Source organism: Orbicella faveolata, unplaced genomic scaffold, assembly GCF_042242905.1.
Source record: "Orbicella faveolata isolate gen_17 unplaced genomic scaffold, um_ofav_v1 contig_3, whole genome shotgun sequence".
NCBI classification, from domain to species: Eukaryota; Metazoa; Cnidaria; class Anthozoa; order Scleractinia; family Merulinidae; genus Orbicella; species Orbicella faveolata.
The window spans coordinates 582,829-610,808 of NW_028301558.1; the positions used below are offsets into that span (position 1 = coordinate 582,829).

General features: G+C 38.9%; 2 protein-coding genes and 1 long non-coding RNA gene across 4 annotated transcripts in view; 1 reads left to right on the top strand and 2 right to left on the bottom strand.

The window, feature by feature from the left end:
• The first annotated feature begins 444 nt into the window (after nt 1–444).
• On the top strand, nt 445–2,971 carry LOC149105972 (uncharacterized). The gene is made up of 2 exons (XR_016209612.1): nt 445–981; nt 2,042–2,971. It is a non-coding gene; the product is annotated as an uncharacterized LOC149105972 (long non-coding RNA).
• A 10,378-nt stretch (nt 2,972–13,349) lies between these two features.
• The window catches only part of LOC110066282 (enhancer of filamentation 1-like), a 36,142-nt gene continuing 21,511 nt past the window's right edge, over nt 13,350–27,980 (bottom strand). Inside the window, exons 4-5 of one of the 2 annotated variants that reach the window (XM_089297411.1) lie at nt 27,144–27,215; nt 13,350–16,673 (exon numbers count right to left, since the gene is read on the bottom strand). In XM_089297411.1, the coding sequence (XP_089153537.1) occupies nt 14,793–16,673; nt 27,144–27,215 (1,953 nt within the window). In that variant the 3' untranslated portion in view covers nt 13,350–14,792. The remainder of the gene's footprint in view (nt 16,674–27,143; nt 27,216–27,980) is intronic. The other variant, XM_089297412.1, reaches the window with a different exon arrangement.
• Nucleotides 16,911–24,368, bottom strand: LOC149105973 (uncharacterized). The gene has a single exon (XM_089297422.1). The coding sequence runs from the start codon at nt 22,755–22,757 to the stop codon at nt 22,230–22,232; it is 528 nt and encodes a 175-aa protein (XP_089153548.1). The 5' UTR covers nt 22,758–24,368; the 3' UTR covers nt 16,911–22,229.

Here is a 27,980-nt window from a genome sequence, read left to right on the forward strand (position 1 = left end):
TTGACAGCTGTCGCTTCGTTAGCCAATCAAATTATTTGAACAGTTCTAACAAGGATTGTGATTGGCTTATTTTAGCGTGCTTTATCAAAGAACAGAGCACGGCTGACGCCACTTTTACTCGTTTGGAAAATATAGATTGGTTTGAAAATTCAGCCGACTTCGTCTCGTGTTTTCCCCTACACCTCTTTCGTGCTCTACCGCTTCCTACGTGCTTTACAACAGAACACAGCACAGTCGAGGCTTCTTTATTTGTTAATTAAAAATCACTCACTCGCTTTGTTCTTCTCGTCCCCAGTGCTACTCGTCTTAAAATGTCAAACGGAGGCTCTGGGGACGAGAATGTCGCTTTGTTAGACAATTAATTTATGCATTAAACCTAGAACGTTCTCCCATATCTCCCCTCCCCGACAAGTTTGTCTCGTTCAAAGTCACGCCATTGTCTCAGTGTACATATTGGGGGTAGTACAAAGGCGAGAATATGTCCAACTATTTGGACAGATCCAAAATGGCGTCCTGTCCCTTTGGAGCGTGATGATCCGTGATGGTTTTTGGATTCCAAACCTGACCGGAACATACCTTTGTGGAGCCAAAAATGGAGAGGATATATGCTACAGAATACTCTACTGCAGAGAAATGGGCGTCAAAGTCCTAAAAGTGACGATAACATGAACGATTCGTGAGTGAACACCCGTTGCGACCGCGAACATGAAGTACTGCAAATTGGTTAGCCTTAAACTTTGTTCATTTTTTCTTGTTTCACCCACGACCACGAAAACTTCGAAATGTGCGGTGTTTTGAATGCAAATCACGGACTATGGGGCCTCTCGAGACTTTTGGAAACAAAGTGGTAGTTGGATGGAGGTTTAGGTTTCGGTAAAGAGCGCGGCTATGGACATGTACATCTTCGGACGACGACGAATCGACCGGCCACAGGAAGAAAGCAGTATGTTGAAATGAACGCTTTATCATCTGGGACAAAAGGTAAGCCTTCCTCCTCCTACTCTGTACAGAAATGACTTAGGTCAGTCTGACATCAAAACTTTGCAATGGACCTGCTTGGTACATTAAAAAATGATTTAAATTGCACTGATTAATTCCATGCAAATTTACGTAAATAATGTGGAAATTACTGTAACAGTTCTTAGCCATCCAGTTCCAAATATTCATGTGGCAGGTATCTACCGGTCAAAAACTGTTAGAATTTCACAAGTCAGTACTGACAGAACCTACAATTCCTACTGTATTGCTTGGAGATTTTATATTTAACCCGGCAGGAAACTACGGAACAAAAAGCCCTCATAGCATTTCTAATCACAAACAGTTGGTGCACACAGTTGATTAACTAGTATACTACTGACCAGCGTCCACAAACAGATCACATTTATACAAATATACCACAACATGTGCAATCTGCCGGTACACTGGAGTCATACTATAGTGATCACAAGCCTATATACACTTCCCTGTAGACCCTGTAAGCTGTCTGAAGATATTATTTTGCAAATTAACTTTGCCTATACACCTGAAGCACAGTGATGCAGAATGTGAAACCTTCAAATTACACTATAACTGAAAAGTTAATTTTTTCATACAAAAAAGGAAAAAATACATCATATTTCATGCATGCAAAGAAAACAGAATTATTTATTGCACAGATAGACAAATAATGTTTTTTATTTACTCCCTTTCAGTTTTTGACATTCCCAACTTCTTGAACTGTATGTAACTATGGTATAATTTGCATAATAGAAATACAGAGATTTGAAAAGCAAATTCATACGTGGATCTAAGAAAAATTCATCCTTGGATGTGAGGATGGAAAACTACCACATAATTTCCCTCAAACCTTTCCCTGAAAAGGACAAATCCAACCTCAAGCACAATATAGAATAAGATAAGTTACTAACTTCTGCTTAGAGGGGCATAAAGGAAGTAAGAGGGGAGGGGCCAAAACAGTGCAACTAGATAATTAAGCTTATTAAGTTCATTTGTGCACTTGTAAGTTGCAATATAATCCATTATATTTTTATGTGTATTATAGGCGCATTTCCTACTGTCAAAAACTGATGCACATGAAGTATGGAAACAACATCAACTCTGCAGTATCTGCAACCACAATAATTATATGCAAGTGACAAACAAGATGTTAACAACATGCTTGGTGTTACTATGTCTATAAATTAGATTACAGCTGCAACAAACTGAAACGCTTTATTCAGAATTGGCAAGATCACAAGTAATCAAGTGCTTACTCCATGGAAAAATGTGACAACTACAGATAACTATACCAATTTTCCTCAAACACACCAAGATCCCAAAATGCTAAACTTCTCTGAACACAGAAAGAACAAAAGGAACATTACTGCTCACAACCATGTGAAATGAGTATGTTCAGTGGCATGTAATTAGAACGCTGGAAACAAATTTTACAATTCCAGCCATTACTGTACAAGAATGCCAACAAAAAACTTCAGTGGACCTCACCACCTTGTTGGAAATTCAGTGACAAAGTGAACTCATTATGCTGTACTGTATTGAAATAATAACATTAACTGGAGCCAAAAAAAAAAAGAGTGGATAAAAAAGGGAGAACCAGTTGCTGTTGCAGCAACAAGAAAATTTGAATACTTAAGAGGCATCATAAAATATCAGTAGCATTATAGAGATCAAAACACACAAAACTGAGTGTATAATGTACAAACTGCCTTGATATAGTGGAAGCTACATGTAAATGTCTAAAGTGAACTTACCACTTCTCTATCAAGGATACCAATTGAAATGATGTACATCTATTCCAATGTTTGACTGTCAAATTTTCTTTCCTGCATATTACACATAATGTTGACAAATATTGTATATAATTTCTTCTTGTTGTTGTCATCATACTTGAAGCATTTTTGAGTTGTGCAAATTATGATAGTCATGCAATATTCCAGCAGATAAAATTATATAAAAATAACTCGTCACCATAGCCTAGACTACTTGAATTCTGTCTTTTCTCCGAGAGTCTGGCAAGTGGTTTTATATCGGGAACTGTGTACATGTGAACATGTAATGGCGGTACGGACGAAAAAAATTTAGCCTGACACGAGACAATCCTTTTCTTGGCGCGTTCTTGTCTTACCTCCATCCTAATTCACACATAGTCTTGCGCGTATTACTCCCTCTTTAGTCAATTTTCCAAGGGGAAAAAAAAAAAAACAAATAGTCTACATTAAAGTATCAATCCTTCTGATGAGTTCCACATCTAAAACTTATGGTCGCCTAAGCAACCCAGTAATTAAAAATGCCATTGATGTTTTTCTGCCACACCTCCATCCCTCAAATTTGGACAAGCCTTTGCCTATACCTGAACTAATTCAAAACAAATTTTCAATACACAGGTAAAGTTGCACTTTGAGAAAACAAATTCTAAAGTATTTTCCCAAAAAAGCCATTTAACTGGCAGCGACGCTTGTCTCGCCAATTCCACATACAACTGCGGCCATGTATTTTTTTTCTGTTGGAATTTAATATCTTCTGCGGTCGAAAATTACTGATAGCTGACATTCTGGCACCACATGATTTAAATATAGATTCTAAAGCATAAGTCTGTTGACTATTTTGCGTGTTGTATATGCCACTATGGTTTAGATTGGGCACGATTTCATCAGCTGACAGTACATGTATTTGGTTAACTATCCCACTAATGCGATCGCACTTCATATTTCGCAGCTGCTTTGCTACTGCGAGAAAGCTGATATATGCAGCCTGCCCGATTCAGGCAGGCAGATTTCTTATTGGTTGAACCTAGGTTCCACTGTATTGGTGAAGTATCGGGCAACCACCAACTATATCGTCTGATTGGAGTTATGGCCGGTACTCAACCAAGTATCAGTTTCCTAGGATTTCTAGTCTGACTAGCAATATCCTTTCAGAGTAACCATGAGGCTTGGATTTTTATTAATGGAGTGTTAACCTTACCATAGTTGTTTGTTAAAGAAACAAAAGTTAGTTTCTGTAATATTGACTCCAGTAAGGTACTTCAATGCATACAGTGGGAGATATTTTTTGCAACAAACCCGGAGTGCCTCTTCTTTGTACAGTTAATAATTCAACAAAAGAAGGTCTATGATAATCTCAGTATTGCTATGAAAAATGTTATCAGGCAGGAAATGCCAGGCTCTTCAATCAGAACCGACAAACAGTCAACAGGTGAACAAGTCTTCTTTATAGAGTGTGTTCATTGTCATAGAAAATCAGAAATCATTCAGTGGATAAAGTCAAGAAATTGTGATATTATTGACGATAATAAAGAAGACAGTTCTCCAAGTTTAAGCTGTGTGCATTGTCCCAAAGTTGAGTTATTCGTCGAAATGGTTCCGCACAAAATTATTGAACCTAGCTATGGTATGGAGCCTTCATTTCAGTGGACCTCCTTAGTCCTTCAATATGGCAGCCGGAAAATAGTGTAAACATCTGGAACTTACTTTGGCTATCTAGTCGCCTGATTATCTGAAGCGAACTGAAAAACATTTACACCAGCACTTTTCCTAATACTCCTAAAATGGCTAAGAGTCACGAGATAAGTGTATATTTTTCAACAAACACAATCTTAGCTTTGTCACGCACCGCCAAAACTCAGAAATTCAAAATGCGCTGGTTTCCAAACAAAGGATATTGAGCTGGAAAGTTGTAAACAGATATAAATTTAGTACCTCTTATGCCTAATGAGGATAAAAACTTTAGAGGCTCTTTAGTTTTGGATTTGAGAATTTGATGATGTCATGTGAACATGCTATTCATGCAGCAGATTCCAGGCTCTTATCATACTGGCAAAAGTTTATGTATGAAGTAGCTATGGTCAAGCAACTTGGCATTCCAACTTGGTTTATGACTTTATCCTAAGCTGATCTCAGATGGCAGAGCCATTTCAAATTATCACACAAACTCAAGGTGTAAACATGACTGATGAACAAGTAGAAGCTCAATGTTACATCTAAATCCTGTTGTTGCTGCAAAGCATTTCCATTATCAGGGCGGAAACATTTTTCAAAGGAGTGTCAATGACCAATGTTACTTGCTTGCCAACCATTTTCTTTATACAAATACTATTTAATTTCACTCAGCTCAATTACCTTTAAAGTTATTCTGGGTGAATTTACCTAAATTTTGCATTTAGATCACTCCACCTGGACTTGGAATCCTTTGTTTAAATCATCAATAAAATGCTTTAAGATGAACGCCTGTCTCAAGTTGTTCTAGGTATTACACAATAACAAAGCCATTTTTGAACAGTTCAGAAAAATTGATATCAAGTTTGGTTAAATTAAGTAATTTGTTGATTTTTTGAATGATAAGTAATAGTAACTGGAGCGAGTGGAGTACAATGCAGGGAGTAATCGCACGAGGCTGGTTTGATATTATGAGCATGATTACTCTCTGAATTGTATGGCACAAGGTCCAATTACTAATTAACTGTATCTATCACAAATTTCGGAATTAGAAATGAACTTCTTTTGAGCAAAAACATATGTAGCGCTTTTCATAAGTTTTGAAAACTGTAGGAAACATTGTGAAGGAAGCCACTAAAGCACGCGTAATTGATGTGTGAATCACGTGGGTATCCAATAACAAAAAGTTCAAATTGGATACCTGTAACTGGACACCCACATGATCGTGTGTCACTGCTGTGACAATAGCTTGTTGCTATTATGCTATTTACCAGTCTTCTCAGAGCAATTTGATCTAGACAAGAACCATGTTCTCACCAGGGCCAGGTTGAACAAAAGATAGGTAACTTAGACTGGGAGCAAGTTCTTGTCTTTGGGCCAGGAGTGCGAGTGGCAAAGCTGCTAGAGGACACTTGCTCGTGTGCCAAACCAAAAATCAAGAAAGCAGTGCTTGAGTGGGAAACATAGACACTAGAGCCTGCTCTCAGGCTATGGGTAACTCTATTCACCCAAAAAAATCACTAAACCTGTGATTTATCCAATGGATTACCTTTTGAACAGCCGGGGCAGATGTATGGCTAGAGGTTCTTCAAAACTAGTCAGTTTGTTTTCGCAGTTACCGTTTGTGGTTGAAGTAAAGCAAAGTAAATATTAACCCATTCACTCCAGGAGCTTTTTGCCAAAAGAGATTGGAGATTTTCAGGCTGGATATGGGCCAAATTAGCTCCAATCTACTCACAAAGGCATTTGCAACATGACAGCATGCCTTTCTTTCCACTAGCATTGCGTTTTACGACATTTTTGCCCAGGCATGCGCAGAAATCAAAATTTTGAGAAAGTGACCTACGTCTTTAGGCTTTTCGATTTTTCAAATTTTTTTTGCGCGTTTCCTTTTTCTCCTTTTCTTTTCTTTTTGCTGCAGTGATTGACCTTCTACTGGGCTTGCTTCCAGTTTAAAAATTCTGAGAAAGCATCATCGAGATGGGCAATTTTTACTATGGAAGCCACGTGTAATGGCAGGAAATTTTGCTCTGAGTTTTTCACTCAACTTTTTGAGCATTTTTGTACATATCTCAGGCTCCATTGGGCCGATCACTCTCATCTGGGTATCATTGGAGAAATCTTTTCCTCCAGCTGAAGTTGAGCATAGATGATGCCAATTTTGGTCAAAGGTGATGATGTCAGAAGTGGAAGAAAGGCCAAAGCTCGTCACGGTCGGTTGGGTTAAACAACAACAAAACAATTTTTCTCTATATTTATTTATTTATTGAAGTGAATAATTTCTGTCGTTCTTTTCTTCAGATTCTGGAATCCGGTTCCGGTTTCTGCTTTCCGGATTCCGTGTCTTAGGGTTGCCCCCAGCCCACACAATAACAGGGTGTTGAGTAGAAGAGACCCTCTGCAAAACTCTTCAAGAAAAGATACTTCGTACACTTCAGGCAGGTGGTAGTTGACAAATTCGCTAGGGTTATGACTTTTCATATTGAATCAAAGAAACTTTTGCATCTTCGATAGTCAAATATTACCTGTGTTATGCAACATTTTGAATGGCTGAAAGCAATTACATTCCGCAAATAAAGGTTGACTGGACCTCCAACCTCCAGGAATCAGCTTCCTTACAATTCAAACTGTGGACAAAAGAGGTGGAGAGAATCTTAGGTGGACCTCTACATTCCAGGTCAGACTGAGTAAAGCTCAATCATGGTTGCATATGGGCCAGTGCTCATGCCTAATATCGCTCATCGAAGCCAGGCTCAAAGAAGACCCAGAACTGAGGATTACAACACCAACAGCTCTCCTGGGTCAACCAGCTGATGAGAATACTAGGACCTACTACTCTTGAATCATGGACTTGTATCGTCAAGCTGAGTTTTCAGACAACACTAACTTTCTCATTGTAGATAAGCTTATTTGTGGCTGTGTAAACAAAGAAAGCAAACGAAAACTAATGGCAAAAGGGGGAAATGTGACTGTTTAAGACTGCTTGGAGCTCATGTGAAGATGCGAAGCCATGGAAGCCACCATGAAAAAGTTAGAAGACCCCAGTGATGCTCATGTCGATACTTCATACACATGTGACCCAACATTAAAGTCACAAAGGAATGAATCCAAGAAAAAGCTCATAAGCTAAATACAGACAGCAAGAAGTCTGATGGAAAGAAGTCCTGTGTCTGGTGTATGGAAGACTTTCATTCCCATGACAAGTGCCCAGCAAAGGGTGCAACCTGTAAATTCTGTGGCGAGCAGGGACATTTTGAATGGGCATGCCTCAAGAAGAAAGGAAAGACAAAGACGAGAAGTCCACGCACCAACATGCTGTAGACATCGAATCTGATCAGGAAAGTAGCGTTGAACTGAAGGAGGCAAGGAAAGAAGGTGGACATGCTAACTTTAGTGAGTCCGAGCCAGATAAATTATATATTGATGGAAAATAATTATGTTAAATTACAACTTCGCTTATTCTTGTGTTGGTTAGTCAGAGCTCACAATGTATTTTACCATTGCTACGATTTAGGCTTGTTCAATATTGCATAAATCTTTCCTTTCTCTGCCATAACAATAGACCAAGTCACCTCCCTTTTAAAATTAGAATTTTGAAATTAAATTTCACTCCATAGTCACCTTGATATTGACTATATTTGAAATGCGGTGGAGGAGTTTTCCCTAAGGAGGGTTGTTTAGTAGATGGTGATGCATCTTTGGATCCATCTGCTTGACATTCTGCTCATGAGTGGAAGGACATGACTCAATTTCTGATAATAACTTGTTAAGGTCCTTTTCAACAAATTTTAATTCTGATGTCCATCCCTGACTGTAATTTTAGTATTTTCATGCTGCAATTTTCCTGGAACTTGTAAATGATTCTAACGATATCAAAGGACCTGGTCTCTGGAAAATGAATTGTTCTCTATTAGATGACGAAGACTATGTAAATGATATCACAGAGAAGATACCAATTTGGTTAGCGGAAGGGCGTGAAGAATTGTCGGACAGTCGAAGCATCTAGGACTGGTTGAAATACAATATAAGAGCACACACAATTCAGCATTCAAAAAGAAGAGCATGGGAAAGAAATGAAAGATAACAAAATCTTCATGAGGAATACGCTAAGGCGAAGTTTATTTTCGAAACAGACCCTAACGACCGAAACGCGAGTATTCTCAATTCTGTTAAAGAAACTTTGGAATTGTTTTATGAAGAAAAAGTCAAAGGAATAATATCCATGCATGAGCCTGCTGGCACGAGCACAGTGAGAAAAGTACGAAAAATATTTTTTGAATCTAGAAAAGAGAAATCATATCAAAAGCATATAAGAAAATTAAATATCAATGGTTCAATTACCACGGATCCATTTAATATCTTGTACAAACAACGAAGCTTTTATCAAGACTTACACACGAGTAGGAACAAGAACAATGAAGCGATCCAAATTTTCTTAAAAGATTTATTAATTCCCAAACTTTCAGAGTAACAGAAGATGTCATGTGAAGGTAAAATCACTTCAGAAGAATGTGCCTTGCTATTAGAATGTTTCCAAAATAACAAAACTCCTGGGAACGATGGAATTTCCATTGAATTCTACAAAAAATTCTGGCCATACACTAGTGAACCTTTTATTCAATGTACAAACGAATACTTCAAAAAAGGCGAAATGTCATGCTTGCAAAAACAAGCAGTCATAACACTTATCAAAAAGAAGGCCGGAAAGGACCGCTCTTTTTTGGACAACTGGCGACCAGTCTCGCTTGTAAACGTCTAAAGCTATAGCCACTAGAATAAAAATATCTTGCCGAACATTATCCATCACAATCAAACTGGTTTTATAGAAGATCACTATATCGGTGAAGCAGTACGATCAATTTTCAACTGATAATGGACTTTACAGCCAAACAAGATATTCCCGGTTTACTGATCTTCATTGACTTCCGGAAGGCCTTTGATAGTTTGGAACGTAATTTTCTTCAAAGATGTTTAAAATCATTTAACTTTGATCCAAACTTTATTCATTGGGTAATGACTTTTTATAAAAATATACAAAGCTGCATTATTAACAATGGCATCACCTCTCATTACCTCACATTTGAATGAGGAGTAAGGCAAGGAGATTCACTTTCTCCATATCTCTTTGTGGTGGCCGTTGAAACCTTGGCTATTGTAATTAGACAAAATTCAACTAAAAGGCATCACTATTGGCAAGAAAGAACTAAAGTTACTCCAATACGCATACAACACAACGGCAGTTCTCTCAGACATTAACTCAGCTCAAACTCTTTTCAGGCTGCTCGACGATTTTAAGAAGCTCTCAGGTTTAGAGGTTAATCCTACCAAAACTGAAGGAAGGTGGATTGGATCTTCAAGAGAAAATAAAACGAAACCCTTTGGTATTAAATGGCCAAATGAACCAATTAAAACCCTAGGGGCTTATTACTCTTACATGTATGATCAGAAATTACTACACGAAAAAAACTTCATAGAAAACCTGGACAGTGTTAAGAAACTTATAAATATTTGGTCTGTAAGAGGTCTCTCTCTCTATGGAAACGCAACAATAATAAAATCCTCGATTGTCCCAAAATTTGTCTATGTATCGTCATTATTAACTACCCCCAAGGGAGTTATCTGTGATAACAGGTTTTTGGGCCGCTTAAGTTGTTATCCTTGTTACAACAATCCAGAGGGAAACACGCTTGCAGCGACGGAGTTTGTCAGACTCCTAGAGGACTCGGGATCTGTTACAGCAAAACAATCCAACGGGAAGACAGAGAATACACAGTTCTTGGGTCCAACAGTAGAGTTTAATCCACTAAGGTACTCGGAACGTACCCGAATATAACCAGAATGTAACCCAAGAGTATTTTACAAGGCACGACTATTTAAGCCGAAAGCACAATTCTAAAGGATTACGTAAGGCTATTAAAAATTCTTAACTAAACATTATCTAATACATTTCAGAAAGCTCGATTGGCTATAACGGAATTCATCGTTTACAATATTAATAACTTTCAAAACAATACAGGTAGATAACAGTTCAACAAAAGACTATCGCAGGTGGCAATTACAGTTCAACGCTTATTACAGTTATGATCCCACAACAAACTAGCAGGTGTCTGTTACGGTCAATGAACTGGAACAGTAACCTGTAACTCCGAAATGCAAAACGAACTAAAACAAACATATCTATGTTGGATTTCTATATTTTCTCATAGCGAAAGCGAATATGTAAAACGTACTTAATCATCTAATTTTCTCTCCTCACATATCCAAGAACTGAACCGATTGATTTTTAAATTTCTACGGAAAGGCGTAGACAAAGTCACACGTTTGTCAACAATAAATGATTATGAAAAGAGTTGACTAAAAATGATTGAATTAGAAACAATGGTCAAATGCTTACGACTAGCCTGGCTAAAGAGAATTTTCAACGAAAACGACGGCACATGGAAAAATTACTTACATCATATACTAAAACGTTTTGGCGGCCCTTTCTTATTTCATTGCAATTATAATACAAAGGATCTTACAATCTCTTCTCAATTTTATACCAAGTTGCTTCAGTGGTGGGCGGATTTTCGAGACGAGTTTTCTGCAGAGAAACCGTGGCACAATATAATATGGAATAACAAAGACATTCGTATAGATAATAAACCAATATTCTATAAGACGTTTTTTGAGTCTGGTATTACGCATGCGAATGGCCTTCGATTTGATTTAAATATTACAGAGTCCTATACTATTATTACAAAAAAGATGAAAAAAGCAAATATTTTGGTATGGGCAGGTCTCAGGAATGCCGTACCATCCCACTTAATCTCAAAATCCAAGACAAATAATTGCACCTTTTTAACAATGCCACCCTCTGATTATTGACAACAATGTTTTTGATATTCTCATGAAAAAAATCAAGACTATTATACAATGTTAATAAGTGAAAAAGCACAATTTTCTAATAATTCTTTAGTTCTGAAACGCGATGCAACTTAAATGAGGATCAATTAAGGAAAGAGTTTCTTCTGCTGCATATTGTGTGTTTTGAGGCTTATGTTAAGGCCTTTCAATATAAGGTCCTTAACTTTATTCTATATACCAATAGCAAATTACATAAGATAGGATCCATTACAGACGATAAATGCTCTTTTTGTAAGTCTAAACCAGAAACCCTATTGCACCTTCTTTTAACTGCGTATACTCAGAGCTTTTCTGGAAAGATTTTGAATTGTACTTTTACTCTTCATCAAAAGAATCCGTTCATCTTAGCTTGTGAGATGTATTAATAGGTATTATAACTTCAGAATGCCCGGCTTACTAAATTATTTCTTGTTGATAGCCAAACTATATCTATGGGATTGCAGAAGATCTCAAATACTTCCAAGCTTAGCAGGGTTTAAGATAAAGATCCAAATTAAAATTGAAACAAAAAAATATATTTGCACTAAGAACAAAACTTTAGATCAATTTATTAAAAAATGGGGGACACTTTGCCCTGTGTAAACAATAACTGTATTCTAACTATTTATTGTATCGCTTCCTTTGTAACTTTCTATTGCCTTTGTGATTGTATTTTAACATAAATGTATTGCATAGTATGTTTAAGCTAGTATTGTAAGTTATGTAATGATATTGTAGGTAATGTGTTATACGGCTTAATTAGTACATTGTGTTTGTAAGTAATGTTTTAGTATTTGTAGTTGTCCTGGTATTATAAGAAGTGTGAGTGCTCTAATAAAATTTAAAAAAAAAGAAAAAGAAAAAAGAACCCCAAAAATTTAGTGCCGCACACTCTGTAGTAAGGAATGGGAATAGGAGATTTATGAGTGAGCTGATAATAGTAGTGAGGATGGAGGTAGGCTTGGGGAAGGCCAGAGCAATTCCCCATAACTTATTACCATGTCATTAATAACAATTAATACCCTGGATAGAATATTACTCTATCCAAACTCCATTTGCATCAATTGGTAATTAACACCCTGGGGATTATGCAAATGACAGTATAACGAATTTACAAGTGTTCCACCTTATCACTCTACTCAAGGCCACAAAACCAAAGTGATTGGCGACCCACCCTCGTGCCCAACGAGTACATCAGGCGCCTGGTCTTCAGCTCTTCCCAGGCCAGAGTGATTCCCCATAACTTATTACCATATCATTAAAGCTCTAACTCCCAAATTTTCACCAAAAAAGTCGTTTTTAACCGTTAAATCAGTTTTTTGGCTGCCATGAAACTAAATGGGCCTTAGCTCTGCTGAAAAAGCTATTTTTTTTTTTTACCAAAAAGATAAATTTCCCAAAGATTAGGTACAATGTTTTTTTTGTGATTACCCGTTCCGAATTTTTTTCTTGCCCCTTTCTTTTCCTTTTCCTCAGCCCTTGTACTCGCGCTACCTTTTGCGTTTCATGTTCTTTCTGGCTGCCATAAAAAGTTGGGTGTTAATTTTGGGCAAAGCCTTGAAATGGGAACTTGATCATTTATAGGTATAATGGGCCATTTTACCACCATTTTTGCACCAAAACTGATAACGTTGTTTTCAATTTGCTATGTAAGAATGTGGTTGATATCCAAAATCGACTGTTGTGCAGATAGATTTATCCTAGCTCTACTATCTGCTTATCAAGAATATCTGGTGACATTTCAATTGATAACGTCACAAGTGGTACAAAGAACATGACCAGTCAGCGCATGTATATGTATGCTTGGGAGTCAAAGGGTTAATAACAATGTACAGTATAACAACAGTCTCCTCAGCTTGTCAGATAAAACCACACAACTTACTAAATTGTTGCTGGAAATTCACTTCATGTAGCTGAAATGATCGAGAAATTTATCATAGGATGTCCATGCCCTCAGTCCTTCAACTATCATTTAATTTGTCAGTAAAATTGAATTTCTCACAATAGTATCGAGCAAATCTTCAAGCTGTCTTGTAAAAGAAAAGTGTGTAATCCAAGTTAACAGTTTTATAATTCAAAACCTTTTTTACAAATCAGTTTTAGTGAAACTACAAATTTACAAAAAGTAACAAACTATTCACTAACAGTAACGTAGTCAAATCTCAACATTGAGTGTACTAAGATATGATAAACATATAAAGTTGAGAGTAACAAAAATTGCACCGATCGTGAACGGCTTGTATTTAATGCCACAACATATGAAACTTAGCTTATGCATAAAGAGCTGAGTGATCAAGGATAAGACAAGGCAATTTGATTATTGTGGAAGAGAAATTACTGGAAAAAGTAATGTTAGAGGTTGTCCTTATTGAACACACTCCCTATAAAATTCTTAACATTTTAGTTGGAAATACATCCCTCCATCATTATCACGTTACAAATCTCTCAAATCTGGGAAGCCGACTATTCTCAAGTTCAGTTTCTTAAGGATACTTAAAAGCTACACACAAGAAATCATTAAACTAGCAAAAGGAATACCATTTTTTGGGATCATTATGAATCATCTTTTCATTATCATATTCACGTAGGCAAAAGTTAAAAAGGACTGTTTTATTTGGGCATTTTAAAGAATCAGAAAATAATGACGAATATAGGATTTCTAACTAACAAAGGTACCCTTAGCTTGGCCAATTTAAAAACTCATAAAGTATTTACAAGGAATTCAAAAGTCTTTGCTGTAATAGCAACATGTTCATTAATACTGTAAGGCATCCACGGGGCATTCTGGTTCGTATTTAAGCAAGTGTGTTTTAGTGTGTTTTCTTGTAAATGATACCCAGCCCCCAAACCCACACACACAGCTCTACCCTCTCCTTGGCTTGCAATGCAACTGTTGCCTAGTTCTTAGGCCTCAATATTTTGCCACAGGCAATCGTTTTCCAGTGACGTCATCCCAGATGGGCAACCGAAAACAATTGACCGTGAAGGCCTAGGAGAAAGCCATACAGGAACTAGGCAAGTGCAACTGGGCGTGTCATAAAATCCTCTGTAGTCTACTGTCGGAGCAGACTGTCTTTGACCCACGCTACCCACTGCTTGGCCAGACTTTGAATCAGGTAACGTCTGGTGTTAAATTGCTACAAGGGTGACCAATCGTTAACCCCCAAGTTGATTAGCCCCTAACCATTTAACCCCCAACCAGAGGTCAATTAGACCTGAACCAGAGGTCGAAACACTGTCTAATTCTCGTTCTTTAAAAGTGAATATGGGGCTAATCAACTTCTACTAAACAGTATTTTGTTAAGTAAAAATCTTTTTGCTTCACGTTTGGAGTACAATTTCAGTTTAAGTGTTTGTTTTTCCTACATGCATTCTCTAAAACTGTTTCAAGTTTCATTCAAGGAGATCATCTAAGTTATAGCTGACTCCTAACATTTGTATCATTAAAACAAACTAAGATAGTCCAAGGCACCTTTACAGCTTGTGCCCAAAGTTGTCCTGGGAACTCTTTGTGGTTTTCTTCACAATCTGATACAGTTCAACTGCAACATTGTTAACAACAACAACAGTTTCACCCATCTGACGCATGGCATTCGACGCTGGATACTGCAGTGCTGCAGATTTTGTTGCAGTCACTAAACTCTTGATGCAGTTTGACAGTTTATTAGTCACAGCTGCTACTTCGCTCCTCAGATCACCATTTTTAATTCTCTTACTTAAAGTGTCACCAATGTAGACAAATTTATGTGCACTCAGCACAATAAACTTGCTACTGGACACGAACAACTTAGGACTTTCATTCTTGTCAATAACAGCAAAAAAACCTTTCACAGCTTCACTCAACACAAATAATTGTGCATCGATCTCATATTTATAGAATTCCAAAAGTTCTCGATCATTCAAAGACACCATACATCCATTTGATGTACCATTGTCTTTCCTCAAATTTAAAAGATGCTGCAGTGGTTTATTGACTGAGCTGTCACCATGTAAGCACAAATTTCCTCTCTCTTCCAGTTTGATGCCCCATGACTGGCCATCCTTTGATTGTTTTAAACTTTGTGGCAAATCTGAGTCTGAGATGTGAACTGTGCTCTGCTTCACCAAAGTAGCTAATTTGTGTTTCTCTGATGATGTTTGGTCTTCTTCTGTATTTTTGTGATCATGTAACTGTGTTGGATCTGAATTGCATTTCCGTCTGGATGTTGATGGCTCTGTTTCACTCCTATGCTCTCGCCAAATAATGTCTCCTGTATCATGTCTTTGCTCGGAATACAAAGGAATCTTGTAACTCTTCCTTGATGTGTTTCTCCTGTCTAACTTTGGCTTTGGAGGTGGTCCTGATGTTTCCCCATTTGCTGCTTCAAGAGGAAACTTATCGATGCTTTTCTGTCTCAGATGTTGACATTTTTCACTGCTGTCTTTTCTCTGGGGAGGTGGTGGCGGGGATTTTGAGTCTTCTAAAATAGAATCTATCTGTTTGCCTTTAACTGACTGCAAACGTAATGGAAGCTTTGGTGCCACGCTTTCTTCATCACCTCCAACAGCAAGTCTCTCACTGTCATTACTATTCCGCTTGGGTGTGTCCATCCCACAGACACGACGCACAGTTGAAGGACTCCACTTCCCACCGTTAGCTGAAGGTTTGTAATTAGTATCAACAGTATCTTTGATGACTTCTGACTGTTCTGATTCCACCACAGACATTTTGCTTTTCTTTACTGTTTGAGCTTGATACTCTTCATTTGATTTCTTAGAGCTGTGCAAGGTGGGCTCTACTTTGTTCTTCTTGGATGGAGTGTTGTACAGTATTGTTGCAGCAGTACGAATGATTGCTGCTAAAATTTGTGAGTTTTCAGGAACAGAACGGATGTGAACCATAATCAGATCAAGTTCATCATGTGTTCTGTCACCTTTGTCCAAAGCAACATCCCAGCCATTGTTGTCAAGTCTTTGCAATGCCAACTTCACTGCATAATATGTCTCCAGTAATGGCTCAACTGCTCTGCTTAGCTTCCCACTAAGTTCCTGGTTTGGAAGATTTCTTGCATTGACCAGAGAACTGAGAGCAAATTCTGTTAATAATCTCAAGGCTACCTTTGCCTTACCAGCAATGTCCCTGATATCTGCCAGCTGGGGCTTGAGAACAGTGGGATTCCTCCATGTGACTGTGACAAAGTTTAAAAGTCTTTGAACTACTCCATTTACAGCTTGTTCAAGCTTTGTCAAACGCTGCAAAGCATCTGGTACATCAAGCTTTAATCCTCTGACTGCATTCATGTTGATCCGTTGTAGGATGCTAACTTGGCTTCGTTTTATAGTTGGAGCTCCACCAACTTGACTTAATGCAATAGGCTTAAAAATACAAAAGCAAAAACAAAAGCTACTTGTTAGCAAATCCTGTCAAATCTGCCCAAAAACATTTGTCCACAGATATTTACACCTCTCATACCATATTTTCTTGATTAAAGAGCCCCAGCATTCATTTCAATCTTGGCTTCATGGATCAGGCATTTTCTTGACTTATGTAGTTTATTCGAACCTGTAGTTTATTAGAGTTTTTATCCATTATTAATTAAATTTATGCAATCGTTTTTGTTTTTTTTTTGACTGTGAAACTCAGAAAACCGTGGACATTTGGATTTGATTCCAAAAGGTTAATTTGGAACTGAACCAATCACTATAAAGTTCAGGACAGGCGAGGAATCCTCAAAACGACAACCAATAGGCCAGGTTCAATATATCAATATTCTAACATCAATCCAAGGCTTTCGGGTCAAAACTGCAATTTTTTTAAGTTTCCTTTGTCTTTCAATTCCCAAAAGAGACTTGGATACAAGGAAAACACCACCAAACAGAGAAGTTTGTCCTGAAAGCCTCAGAGCCATGTTACAACATTTGATATATCGAACGTGGCCTATTACTGCTGGTGTTTGCGGTTTGCTTTTTTCACCCTTAATTGGCTTTTTCCCTGCTGCACAATAATCCTTAAACATTTCTGGTATTCATGGTTTTCTGAGTTTCACAGTAATACAATATTTTGATACAACAGTTACTATAAGAAATGCAAGAACGATGAACGATTTGAATGCAAATTTCACAACTTTAAAAATAATAGAAGGGGCTAAGTTTCTAAACAAACTATGGTGGTGCGTTGGTGGGGAGTATAACAAGATAATTTGGTTTTATTGACTGGGTTGATAATGTGAATTGGCCACCGTAAAGAGATTCGAAAGCTGACGTTTCGAGCATTAGCCCTTCATCGGAGTGAATCTGAAGGGCTAACGCTCAAAACGTCAGCTTTCGAATCTGTTTACGGTGGCCAATTCACATTATCAATCCAGCTGATAAAACCAAATTATCTTTAAAAATGATATCCAACATTACGAAATCCTGTGTTTGAAGTTTGTAGTTTAGTTGGATCCTTCCCTGAATGACCTTATTGGGTCTGGATCTGAGATGTATGATAACTCAGGATGTTCACTATATCCTCAAATTTGCAGACAACTGAGAATTCTCAAGTGGGTTGACTACATTTTTACTACAGTAACTAGCACGAAGGAATCTTAGAGACTTTCGTGGGAGCCAGTGGCTATCTAGGATGCAGGTATAAGAAGTTTACAAGGAAAAGTTCTAAGTGGTCAATTACATGGCAGAGGCATCTTCGAAGATTCGTATTTCTTTTTGCAGTGCGTTTCCTTAATGAAAAATTTATGCAGTCGACACATGTCAATTTAGTATTTTGCGAGGGGTGAGAAAAGTTTTTCATTGCTGCTTTTATGCCTGAGGTACTTGTCTTTTCTTCGCCTAGGATAATTAAGAAAATATGTATCCAGCCATAGACTTTTCATGGAGTCCACACCATTCCTAACGTTTTGCAGCAGAATGATTTCCAGTCCCAGGATCATTTGCGGTACAATTTGGGGATCATTTGCGGTACAGGGATCATTTGTGGGCAGGGATCATTTGCGGGGCCGTACAACTCTACATGATTAAACCCGCTTCGAGGAAAACAATGGTCAGTAATACAAAGAACATCGAAGTATGTTACCGTCACACTCGACACAGATGAGGAACGTATAAATGTACTTTATATACAAACCTACAGCTGGAAGGAAAAGCTGGCAGTTTTAATGCTACCTAGGTTTCAAGGATCGCTACAAAGGACCAAAAATTTAATCTTGAAGCCAGGTAAGAGATTTACGTGAATTTATCAGAGCATTTTACGAAGGCGAGTGTGTTAGTTACTCACTGGAATGTTTTCAAAATTTCCTGAACTTTAAGCGGTCGTCAGTTTTGAAAACCTAGTGGGCAGACAAATTTTATTACTGTTTTAAATTAAGGGACATTTATACTTTCTATTCATGTAGTTCAGCAGTTTCAAACAGGTGCCACATTTTTAAAATGTGCCTTCAAAGTAGAACTATTTTCACGTTTGGTTCAAAACTCGATTTAACGGGTAGAAAATCTTCTTTTAACCGTTGAAGGAACAACATTGAATTACAATCGCAACATGGCTAAACAAACTGCTGTGATATATCTCTGGTTGAAAAATAGAATTGGGACTGTTGAGCAAATATTATTTTTTTTTAGAGCGCGGGCAATATGTGCCATTTTTCCAGTTTCGACAGGCATGCAGCTTGTGTCGGGCGGACCAAACTTCAATCAATCCTAGAGAACCTCAATTAGAATTTTTAATCAAATAAAACTCATGTTAGTGATTGATTAGGTAAGGTCTTTGAAATCCCAGCTTATGAGAAAAATCGAATTTTCGAAGTAAAATCAGTGGTCGGTTTTTACAGAGACAGCCTTTTAATTGTTGAAGTTTCACACAGAATGGCAAAAGACTTAAGCAAACAGTGAATAGAGAAAGGAAAAACATCTTGGAACATTTAAAGAGTTAGAAGTTGGGCTGTTATAATCCATCAAAAATGTAGTAAGCCACCTTAAACATGACATGAGTGAGGAATTGATATATCAAGGTCTCATTACGTCTTAATAGTAATTGGACCGAGTAGAGCACAATTCAGGGAGTAATTGCGCAAGTACTTTCAAAATCAGATGACCAGGCAGCACAAGGCTGATTTCAAATTAGGAGTGCCACAATCACTCCCTAAATTCAGGGCTTCTGATATTTCGCGCGGTCACAGAGCCATGAATTTCAAGTAAATCCGTGAAATCCCGCGAAATTCACAAAACCAGGCGAAATCCCGCGAAATTCGCTGGAAATCTTATCAAATACTTGTCAGCACAACAAAGTTATCTTGGCTGTTGGGGCTGCTTACTTGCTGTAAACTTGCTAAATTACCTTGAAACTTCATCACTGCAATGAGTAAACAACATGCCAAAACTGCCAGGTGTTCTTAGATTAATGTTGCGAAAAACTGGGCAGCAGCAACGATGTAAAAAGCTTTGTCATTGGCGCATTTCCAGAGCACATTGTTGTTAAAAGAGCAAATGATGTTCTCTGTTAAAAATAACCTCGTGGTCAAACACAGAGCAAACTGCAACCTTCATTCATCATTTCTTAGCAACTACGAAAGCCAAACGAAGAATGAGAATCAAAAAAGGCCATGCGCACGCTGTTGGTGCCCAGAACCGTTACAAAATATGTAACGCTAAAAAACAAGGTGGAGTATAAAATTTAAGGACAGTTGTAACAATCTGACACATCATATGAAAGTAAATTATATGTGCATTTATCTTCTAATGAGAAAATCCCTGAATATCTACTTACTTTCACGTGAAAACAAAATGAAAACACCACACAGGAAATTGACCATAAAAACTGTAGTGAACGCGTTTGAAATTGTTGGCATCATTTCCGTTGCCGTTACAATTTTGAGACAAAAGTCTTGAAATTTGAGGTGCACATGAGTTGCAGAATCAAGTCGAATACGTATTTTTCACAGAAAGTCAACACCAGCAGAGATAAAACTGATTTTCTAGCATTACATTCATGTTTTTGAACCAACGTTTTGGTTCGAAATTCAACGTTAAACATCAGCGTTTTGTCCAGCTTGTGAAAACGTTTGCATTGTTCGTTTGGTTCCTTTCGTTTTCATCGTTTGGAGCGTTTCTATCATTTGCAATGTTTTTATCGTGCGTTTCGTTTTTATCGTATGTTCGCATCATTTCTATCGTTCATTTGATTTCTATTTTGAGTATCGTTTAGAACCCGGGTTTAGAACTATCTTTGGCATCGTTGTTCTTGGAATGCGGGGAAATGTTCATGCGTCTGTTCTACTTATGACATTTACCCATGAAGTATATCCCCAGAATCTGCTGACTTGCCACATGAATCTCAACTTCAGCTTCAATTGATGCACAGTTCAGGCACAGTTTGGCAGAGTTTAGGCACGACTTTGACGCATTAATTTTACGCACAGTTCAGACAGTTTAGGCAAAACGAATGCACATTTTACATATTTTAAGAATCTTCCAACGCGCAGATCATTTAAAGCGTGTCTGCTTTCCCAATGCATTGTAAAAACATGCAAAATGTTTGAAGTAAATTTACAATGCTTGTAAACCGTACTTGGAAGACTGTTGGAGTATCATTTTTGTTTCTAAACTGGACCAGAACCACACTGTTCTTCCTAAATTTACTGCGTGACAAGCCAGTGCTATGAGAGGTTTGAACTCAGTGAACATTGGATCAGCTGAAAGTTTCGTGGCTTCCAGTGGCAGCATTAAATTACTCATGATATGTCAATTCCGGTTACATTAAGGCATGTTTAACATGACAACTTGTTTTAAACTACAAACGAAACTTCCTGTGCCTTCGTATAAACCCTAAACAAATCTCAGACGAAACGACTGTGTTGACTCTTTTTGTTGACTTTCAATAAAATACAATTACAGGTTGGCCAATCAGAATCGTTGGTTCCCACAACTAGTAAAATTCCAGGTTGAATGAAGTAGAGGTCTTCCTCTGATTTATCCATCTTTTTTTATTTAACAGCTTTAACAGTTGATACGTCTTAATTCTTGTGACGACATTTATTATAGGTAATCGAGCAATTGATCTTGACTTCAGCGGAAGATGAGATCTTTCAATTTTGACATACATTTTCTTGTCTGCATCAAACAAAACAATTGGAAATGTTCTTACAAAATTGGTTTCAGCAAACAAATGATTGTTTTATTTATTAAGCCAGTTTTTCGCATGAAGGGTCCCTAGAAATCCCTCGCGATGTCAACTGATTATCATTGCAGGTCTTTGAATTAATAAACTTGAGGTGAGCAATTAATTTACAGTATGCCTCTTCTTTGGTTCAATTTTGGCACGCTTTGGCACTTTCTTGTGCACAAATTGAATAGTCAACCAGCTTTATTAATTATTTGAACTATTAGTGCAGTACAGGTTCTACGTGAGAAGAGACGCTGTGCAGGGGTGCTGTCCATTTCTTCTGATGGTGCTTTCCGCAAGTCCAGTAGAGACAAGTGTGGGTCATGGCTTGCATCAGCAGCTTTTTTCAAGATATTCTTTGCAGTTTTGACACTGTTCTCAGCCTTCCCGTTGGATTAAGGATACCATGGAGACATTTTAACGTGTTCAAACTGGATCTCGGCTGCAAACTTCTGAAACTCAGCACAGTCGAACTGTGGGTCGTTGTCTGTGGTGAGTTGGTCTGGAAGACTATATCTTGCCAGATGAGGTTTCAGCTTGTTAATAACCACTCTGGCTGTCGTAGACATCAGTATATCCAACTCGAAGAAGTTAGAATAGCGGTCAGTTGTAATCAAGTACTGGGTGCCATTGAGCTCGAACAGGTCTGCTGAGATGCTCTGCCATGGTTGTGTAGGTATTTCATGACATTTCAGAGGTTCTTTTTGCTGCTCTGGTTTGTAGCTGTTGCAAATCCTGCACCTTGAGATGAATTCTGTGATTTGCTCGTAGATGCCTGGTCAGTAGAAGGCTTTTTTGGCTCTCCAGAGGCACCCCTGTATGCCCAGGTGACTGGAATGTACTTTATCCATCATGCATTGCCTGAGGCTAGAAGGTACTACAATGCGCTCACCCTTGAACACAACACCATCCTGTATTGACAACTCTTCTCTGAAGGGAAAACAGACCTGCAACTGGGAGGGTACGTCAGCCCTTCTCTCTGGCCAGCCTTGTGTGATAATAGGAGCTAATGCCTGGAGCTCTGCATCAACTTCAGTGGCACTTTTGATTTCCTGCAAGGTTAGTTTCCGAATGGACACAGACTCTGCCATGTCTATATACTCAGTCTCAGTCTCTTTGTCGGCAGCATTCCATACTTCCTGGGTGTCAACTGTGTCTTGTTTAACCAGGGGAAGGTAAGCTCGGCTAAGTGGATCAGCCATGTGCATCTCTGTACCCTTTCTGTAGGAAACGTCTGAGTCAAATTTCTGTAGACGCAACAGCATTCTCTGCAATCGCTTTGGTGCACTCAATAGACTTTTCTTCATAATAGACTCCAGGGATTTGTGATCAGCATCAATAAAGGTCTTTCTGCCATAGACATAGCCCTAAAATCGCTCAACTCCAAAGACAATTGCTAATAGTTCCTTTTCTATCTGAGCGTAGTTAGTCTCAGTAGGCGTCAGAGCCCTGGAGGCATACGCCACAGGGTACCCATCCTGCATCAAGCACGCTCCAAGACCACTCATAGAGGCGTCACACTGGAGTGCGGTCTTCTTTTGGGGGTCGAAGAACTTGAGCCCAGGTGCCTGGGTTAGAACCTGCTTCACTTGATCTAGACACTGGCCATGAACCTCTTTGTCCCAGACAAACTCATTGTCCTTCCTGACAAGCTCTCTCAGTGGTTTGGCCAAATCTGCTACGTTGGGAGCAAACTGCTGCACCTAATTTATCATGCTAGTACTCTCTGGACACCTTCCTTGTCCGTAGGAGGCGGCATTTCATTGATGGCTTTCAGCTTGTTTGGATCAGCCCAGAGACCCTCCGACGATATGATGTGACCCATGTAGCTGACTTGCTTCTGTCTGAACTGTATCTTCTCTGAGTCAAGCTTGATGCTCTTCTGCTGACAACGGTTGAACACTTCTCGCAGGTTTCAGTCATGATCTTTGAGTGCTTCCTCATCGGTGTCTCCTGCTCCGAACACCAGGATATCTTCTGCTATAGCCTTCTGACCTGGTAGGCCTTCAAGTGCAATATCAATCCTCCTCTGAAACTCCTCTGGAGCTGGGGATACACCAAACTGCAAGCAAAGCCACCGAAAGCGTCCCCAGGGTGTTCCAAAGGTACAGTACTGTACAAAAGTAATGAGAGCGAAATGCACGAATTTCATTCTTTGTCTCTGCGAACTTTCTTCGAAAGGTTCGCCTGAAAATTCAAGCATCTTTTCGCAATGTCTTGAGCGTTATTTCTTTAAAACAAAGGACGAAAATTCGCGGCATTTTCAAGACCAGAACGACAATTCCTTACCAGAGGCATAATTCCGCTTGCAGTATGCGAAATATCGCAGTGCAGTGTGCTGATCAGTATCGAGCCATCAATGTATCGTTCTCTTGTGAACAATTGCCGTCACGTTGACGCTTTACTCCTCTATAAAATTCGCTGTTGTTAATGTGTTAATCCATCTTTCATGGCAAAGAACGTAGAGAATTTGAATCCTTTGATCGTTTTCAATGACATGAACTTGCTAACTTAAGCTTTGCCACGTCACCGTGCCAGCAAGGCAGGTACAAAAGTCGGATCGCTAGTCCGGGTAAACTTGGACGAAAGTAAAATTCTTAATAAGGTCTTTTTGAAGGCCTACTTCACCTCAAAATTCATCCAAAGTGACATCAAATTCAGTGATCAATGGACAAGCAGACATGTTGTTTATCTAGTGCCAGGTCTCCACGTGCCCAGTCCCCCCAGCTGTTATCACGTTCGTCATGTCCTTGTCCGCCTGCCATGATGGATAGTATATTATTTCCGACAATCCCTCTTTATTTCACACTAGTAAATAAGAGATGGAGACATGCGACTGCATTTGAGCATGTTGGAAGTGCAAAGAAATGGGATTAGGGAAGGAAAAGTGCAGAGATGTTCGGATGGCAAGTGCAAAAGGGAAAGACATGGTATCCGGTCGTTTCGCCGATGAGTTGTTTCGCCAACGTCTTAGGTCGATTCACCAACGTCCTAAGTCGCTTCGCCAACGTCCTACTGGTCAATTCGCCAACGTCTAAATAAAAGTTTACCTTCACTTGTGTGTGTTGTCATTTATTTCAATACCTCACCTAGAATTATTTTCCATGCAAGAGCACCTCATTATTTACGACAACAGTTCTTCTGCTACGCTAGCCCTCCTGCTAAGATTTTTTTTGTATGAACACTAACGAGGGGAGGAAGCGTAACTGATTTATAACAATCAATACAGCTTGAATGTTACTAAAACTACGAGTTAAAAAGTCTTCAGCCGTGTTAAACAGATCTGTAAGAGGCTGGCCTGAATAGTTCGATAATAGCTTCGAACCTTCGACGGTAATATCGCAAGGTCGCGCAGAGCCTGGGTTCATTGTGGCTGCACCGCGAGTACTTCTGCAAGTAGCATTTCTTGTTCAATGAAAACAGGTTGGCAAACAGACCATTTGGGCTTGTGAGCTTTAAGACTGCAACAAACAAAGTGATATCAGCTTTCTCTGGACATAAAGCAAGGTAAGTTTGTGAGAAAAGGCTTTGAGGTATTACTATCACTCACGATGATATTAACGTTTTTATCACGCACGTTCTTGTTTTGCTCTGGTTTAATTCATCTTACTACTGTGAATCAATGGGAAACTTAAGGAACAGAGCGAATTTTTGCTAGAAAGTTTGAAGGAAAATTCGAGGAGAGTGAATTTTCGCTCGAAAAATCGGGCCAAATTATCAGCAGACACGAATTACTGCTCGAAAATTCGCGTCAACTAAAACAACGGGCACCGGGAAAATTCGCTGAATTTTCTTCAAACTTTCGAGGTGAACAAAACTTCGCCATTTTTCATCGAAAAGCCCCGAAATTCACGAATTTCGTCGAATTACGCTCTCATTACTTTTGCACAATACTGTAGTAGCAAAGCTGCTTGGATCGTGCCAGAACCCATTTTTCGCATCCAATACTGTGAACACACGGGCCTTTGATAACAGAGGCACCACATCATCTATTGTAGGTAAGGGGTAATGATTTCTGTGTAAAGCTTCATTTGATGGTTTCGGGTCAATATACAGTCTAACCTTGCCATTTTTCTTTGTTGTGACCACAAGTGCTGAAATCCAGTTCGTAGGTGTAGCGACCTTCCAAATCACTCCAATATTTGACAATCTGTCCAGTTCTTGTTTTAAAGGCTCTTTGAGGGCAATGGGGACTTTCCGTGTAGGTAGCTGGACTGGCTGGACATTCTTGTCTATCTCCAGGTGGAGTAGCCCTTCTAGTTTGCCTTCTCCAGTGAACACATCGGTGTACGGCAAAATGTAGTCTTCCACCTTAGGACCTTTCTCCTCCACACCACTTGACTCCACAGAAAGGATATTCTGGCTGTTGGCTGTTAGCAGCCGAAGGTGTTTGCTGGCCCTCATGCCCAAAATGGATTTATAATCACCACAAACAGGATGAAACTCAATGCTGTATTTCTTATTGTTCTTGGGGTTGACGACTTTGAATCGCTTCTTGCCCAAGGGTTTGACCTCTAACTGGTTGTACATTACCAGGTTAACGGGGGTATCTTCCAGTTCACTCAAGCCGTTTTGGCCACAGAGCTTTAACACTGTCTCATCAGTCATGATGTTTACTGTTGATCCACTGTCCAACTGAAACTTTTCCTGGTTACCATTGACCAGTAGAGTGGCAAAAACTTTGTTAGGGTGATGACTGGAGGGTAATGCATTAACCTGCTCTTTCACTTCAATCTCGGCCACATATTCATACTCCTCATCTTCGGATGTGTAATCCACAGACAACACTTTCTTCTTAGCTTCTTGGCAACACACTGCAAAATGGTTTGGCTTGCCACAATTCTCGCAAGATGTTCCCCATGCAGGGCAGTTCTTCTTAGTGAAAGGATGGTGCCTGGAACAAAACTTGCACCTGCGTTCTTGTGACTCGTTTTGGTTCTTCTCTGGAACCTTTGTCTTCTTTTTGTCAACTGTTTTTCTTTTGTCTTCCTTCACGAAACGGACATCCTCTTGATTCATCTCCTTTAGCTGCCTTGCTGATGTCTGCAAAGATCTGCAAATGTCTATACATTGTCCTAAAGTGAGCTTGCTTGTCTGCAGGAGCTTCTTACGAGCAGAATTGTCATTGATGCCCACCACCATTCTATCACGAATAAGTGAGTCTGTTAATGACCCATAGTTGCATGTCTTCGCTAATTGTCATAATGCGGTAACATAAGCATCAACTGACTCATTTGACTCTTGGTCCCGACAGTTGAACACATACCTTTCATAGGTCTCATTGCACTCCCCAATGCAGTATTGTTTCATCTTTTCTAAGATCACTTCTGGGTCTTTTCTTTGGACTTTGTTCTCAAACTCCCTAGCATCAATTACGTCTAATGCATCAGAACCGATGCATGTAAGCAATGTGGCTGCCCGTCGTTCCTTATTGCTGCCCGGATTTTCGGGGTCTTTTAGCTGAGCCGCAATTTCGTAATTTGACCACGCTCAACAGAATCGTTGCCATTTGACAGGAAGATTTCCACCGCTTAAATCCATCATTTCTGGAAGCTGTATATTCACAGGAACAGTTATCATCGAGGGTAGTGTACCCGAAGCGCCATCACCTTCACTCGTGGTAGGCATACATGTAATACTTGTACAGAAATATCGACAGGAGAGTTCACAGAAAATACATCAAAAAAACTCACCACGTTGGCTTCCGGCATGGCCATGAGCGGCAGTACTATGTGTGTTTCACTTCTGACACCATGTAGCGTAGTCTAAACGAGACCAAACGATGATAACACAACGGTTTTAATTAAGCTCATAAAAGCCCGCCATTACTAGCCGCAATACAACAACTACAACCGGGATACATCTCATTCTAATGCGCAAGCTCGAAGGGCCTATGACATCATAACATCGTTACAAACTCTGCACTGTTTAGGATTGAAATTTAACACCGCCTACGAGAATTTCAGTGAGTTGTGTAAATTTTTCTCCTTGTTACTTGCTAACCCGGTAAAAGAGTGGAGATTAAAACAACACCGCAAGCTGATATCACAGAGAATCTATGACTACGATTGTTTTCATTCACATTCAGTCCATAACAAAAAATATTAGAGTAAAACTCGGACATTTGTCAATGATTAGTGATTACATCAACACCGTGCGCATGGCCAAAACGAAGACTGACAAGAATCAAACATACCATATTTCCTTTGTGTAGGTTTTTGGTGTCTCGCTACGATGTTGAAAAAAATCAAGAATCCCACATAAACAGAACTTTACAATTGGATAAAGAAGATATTCAATGAAGCAACTTGAATAGTAAATATCTAAGCGTAACTCTTGTGTTTTTATTATCCTGATTCTCTTATTTGTTTTTACTTGTAAAGTGTGATTTCATAATGCGGTACGAAGCCTGAGTAAATGCTCTAAGAGCGTCTAGTTTCATTAAAAACGTTCCTCAAATCAGCACAAAACCAATCACTTTCCAGTGAAATTTGCCCAGAAAACTCCCGCGAAATCAGACGTTTTTTACT

Coding starts and splice junctions, on each gene's coding strand:
- LOC149105973 (XM_089297422.1), bottom strand. CDS start 22,757: ATGAAGAAAAGTCTATTGAGTGCACCAAAGCGATTGCAGAGAATGCTG.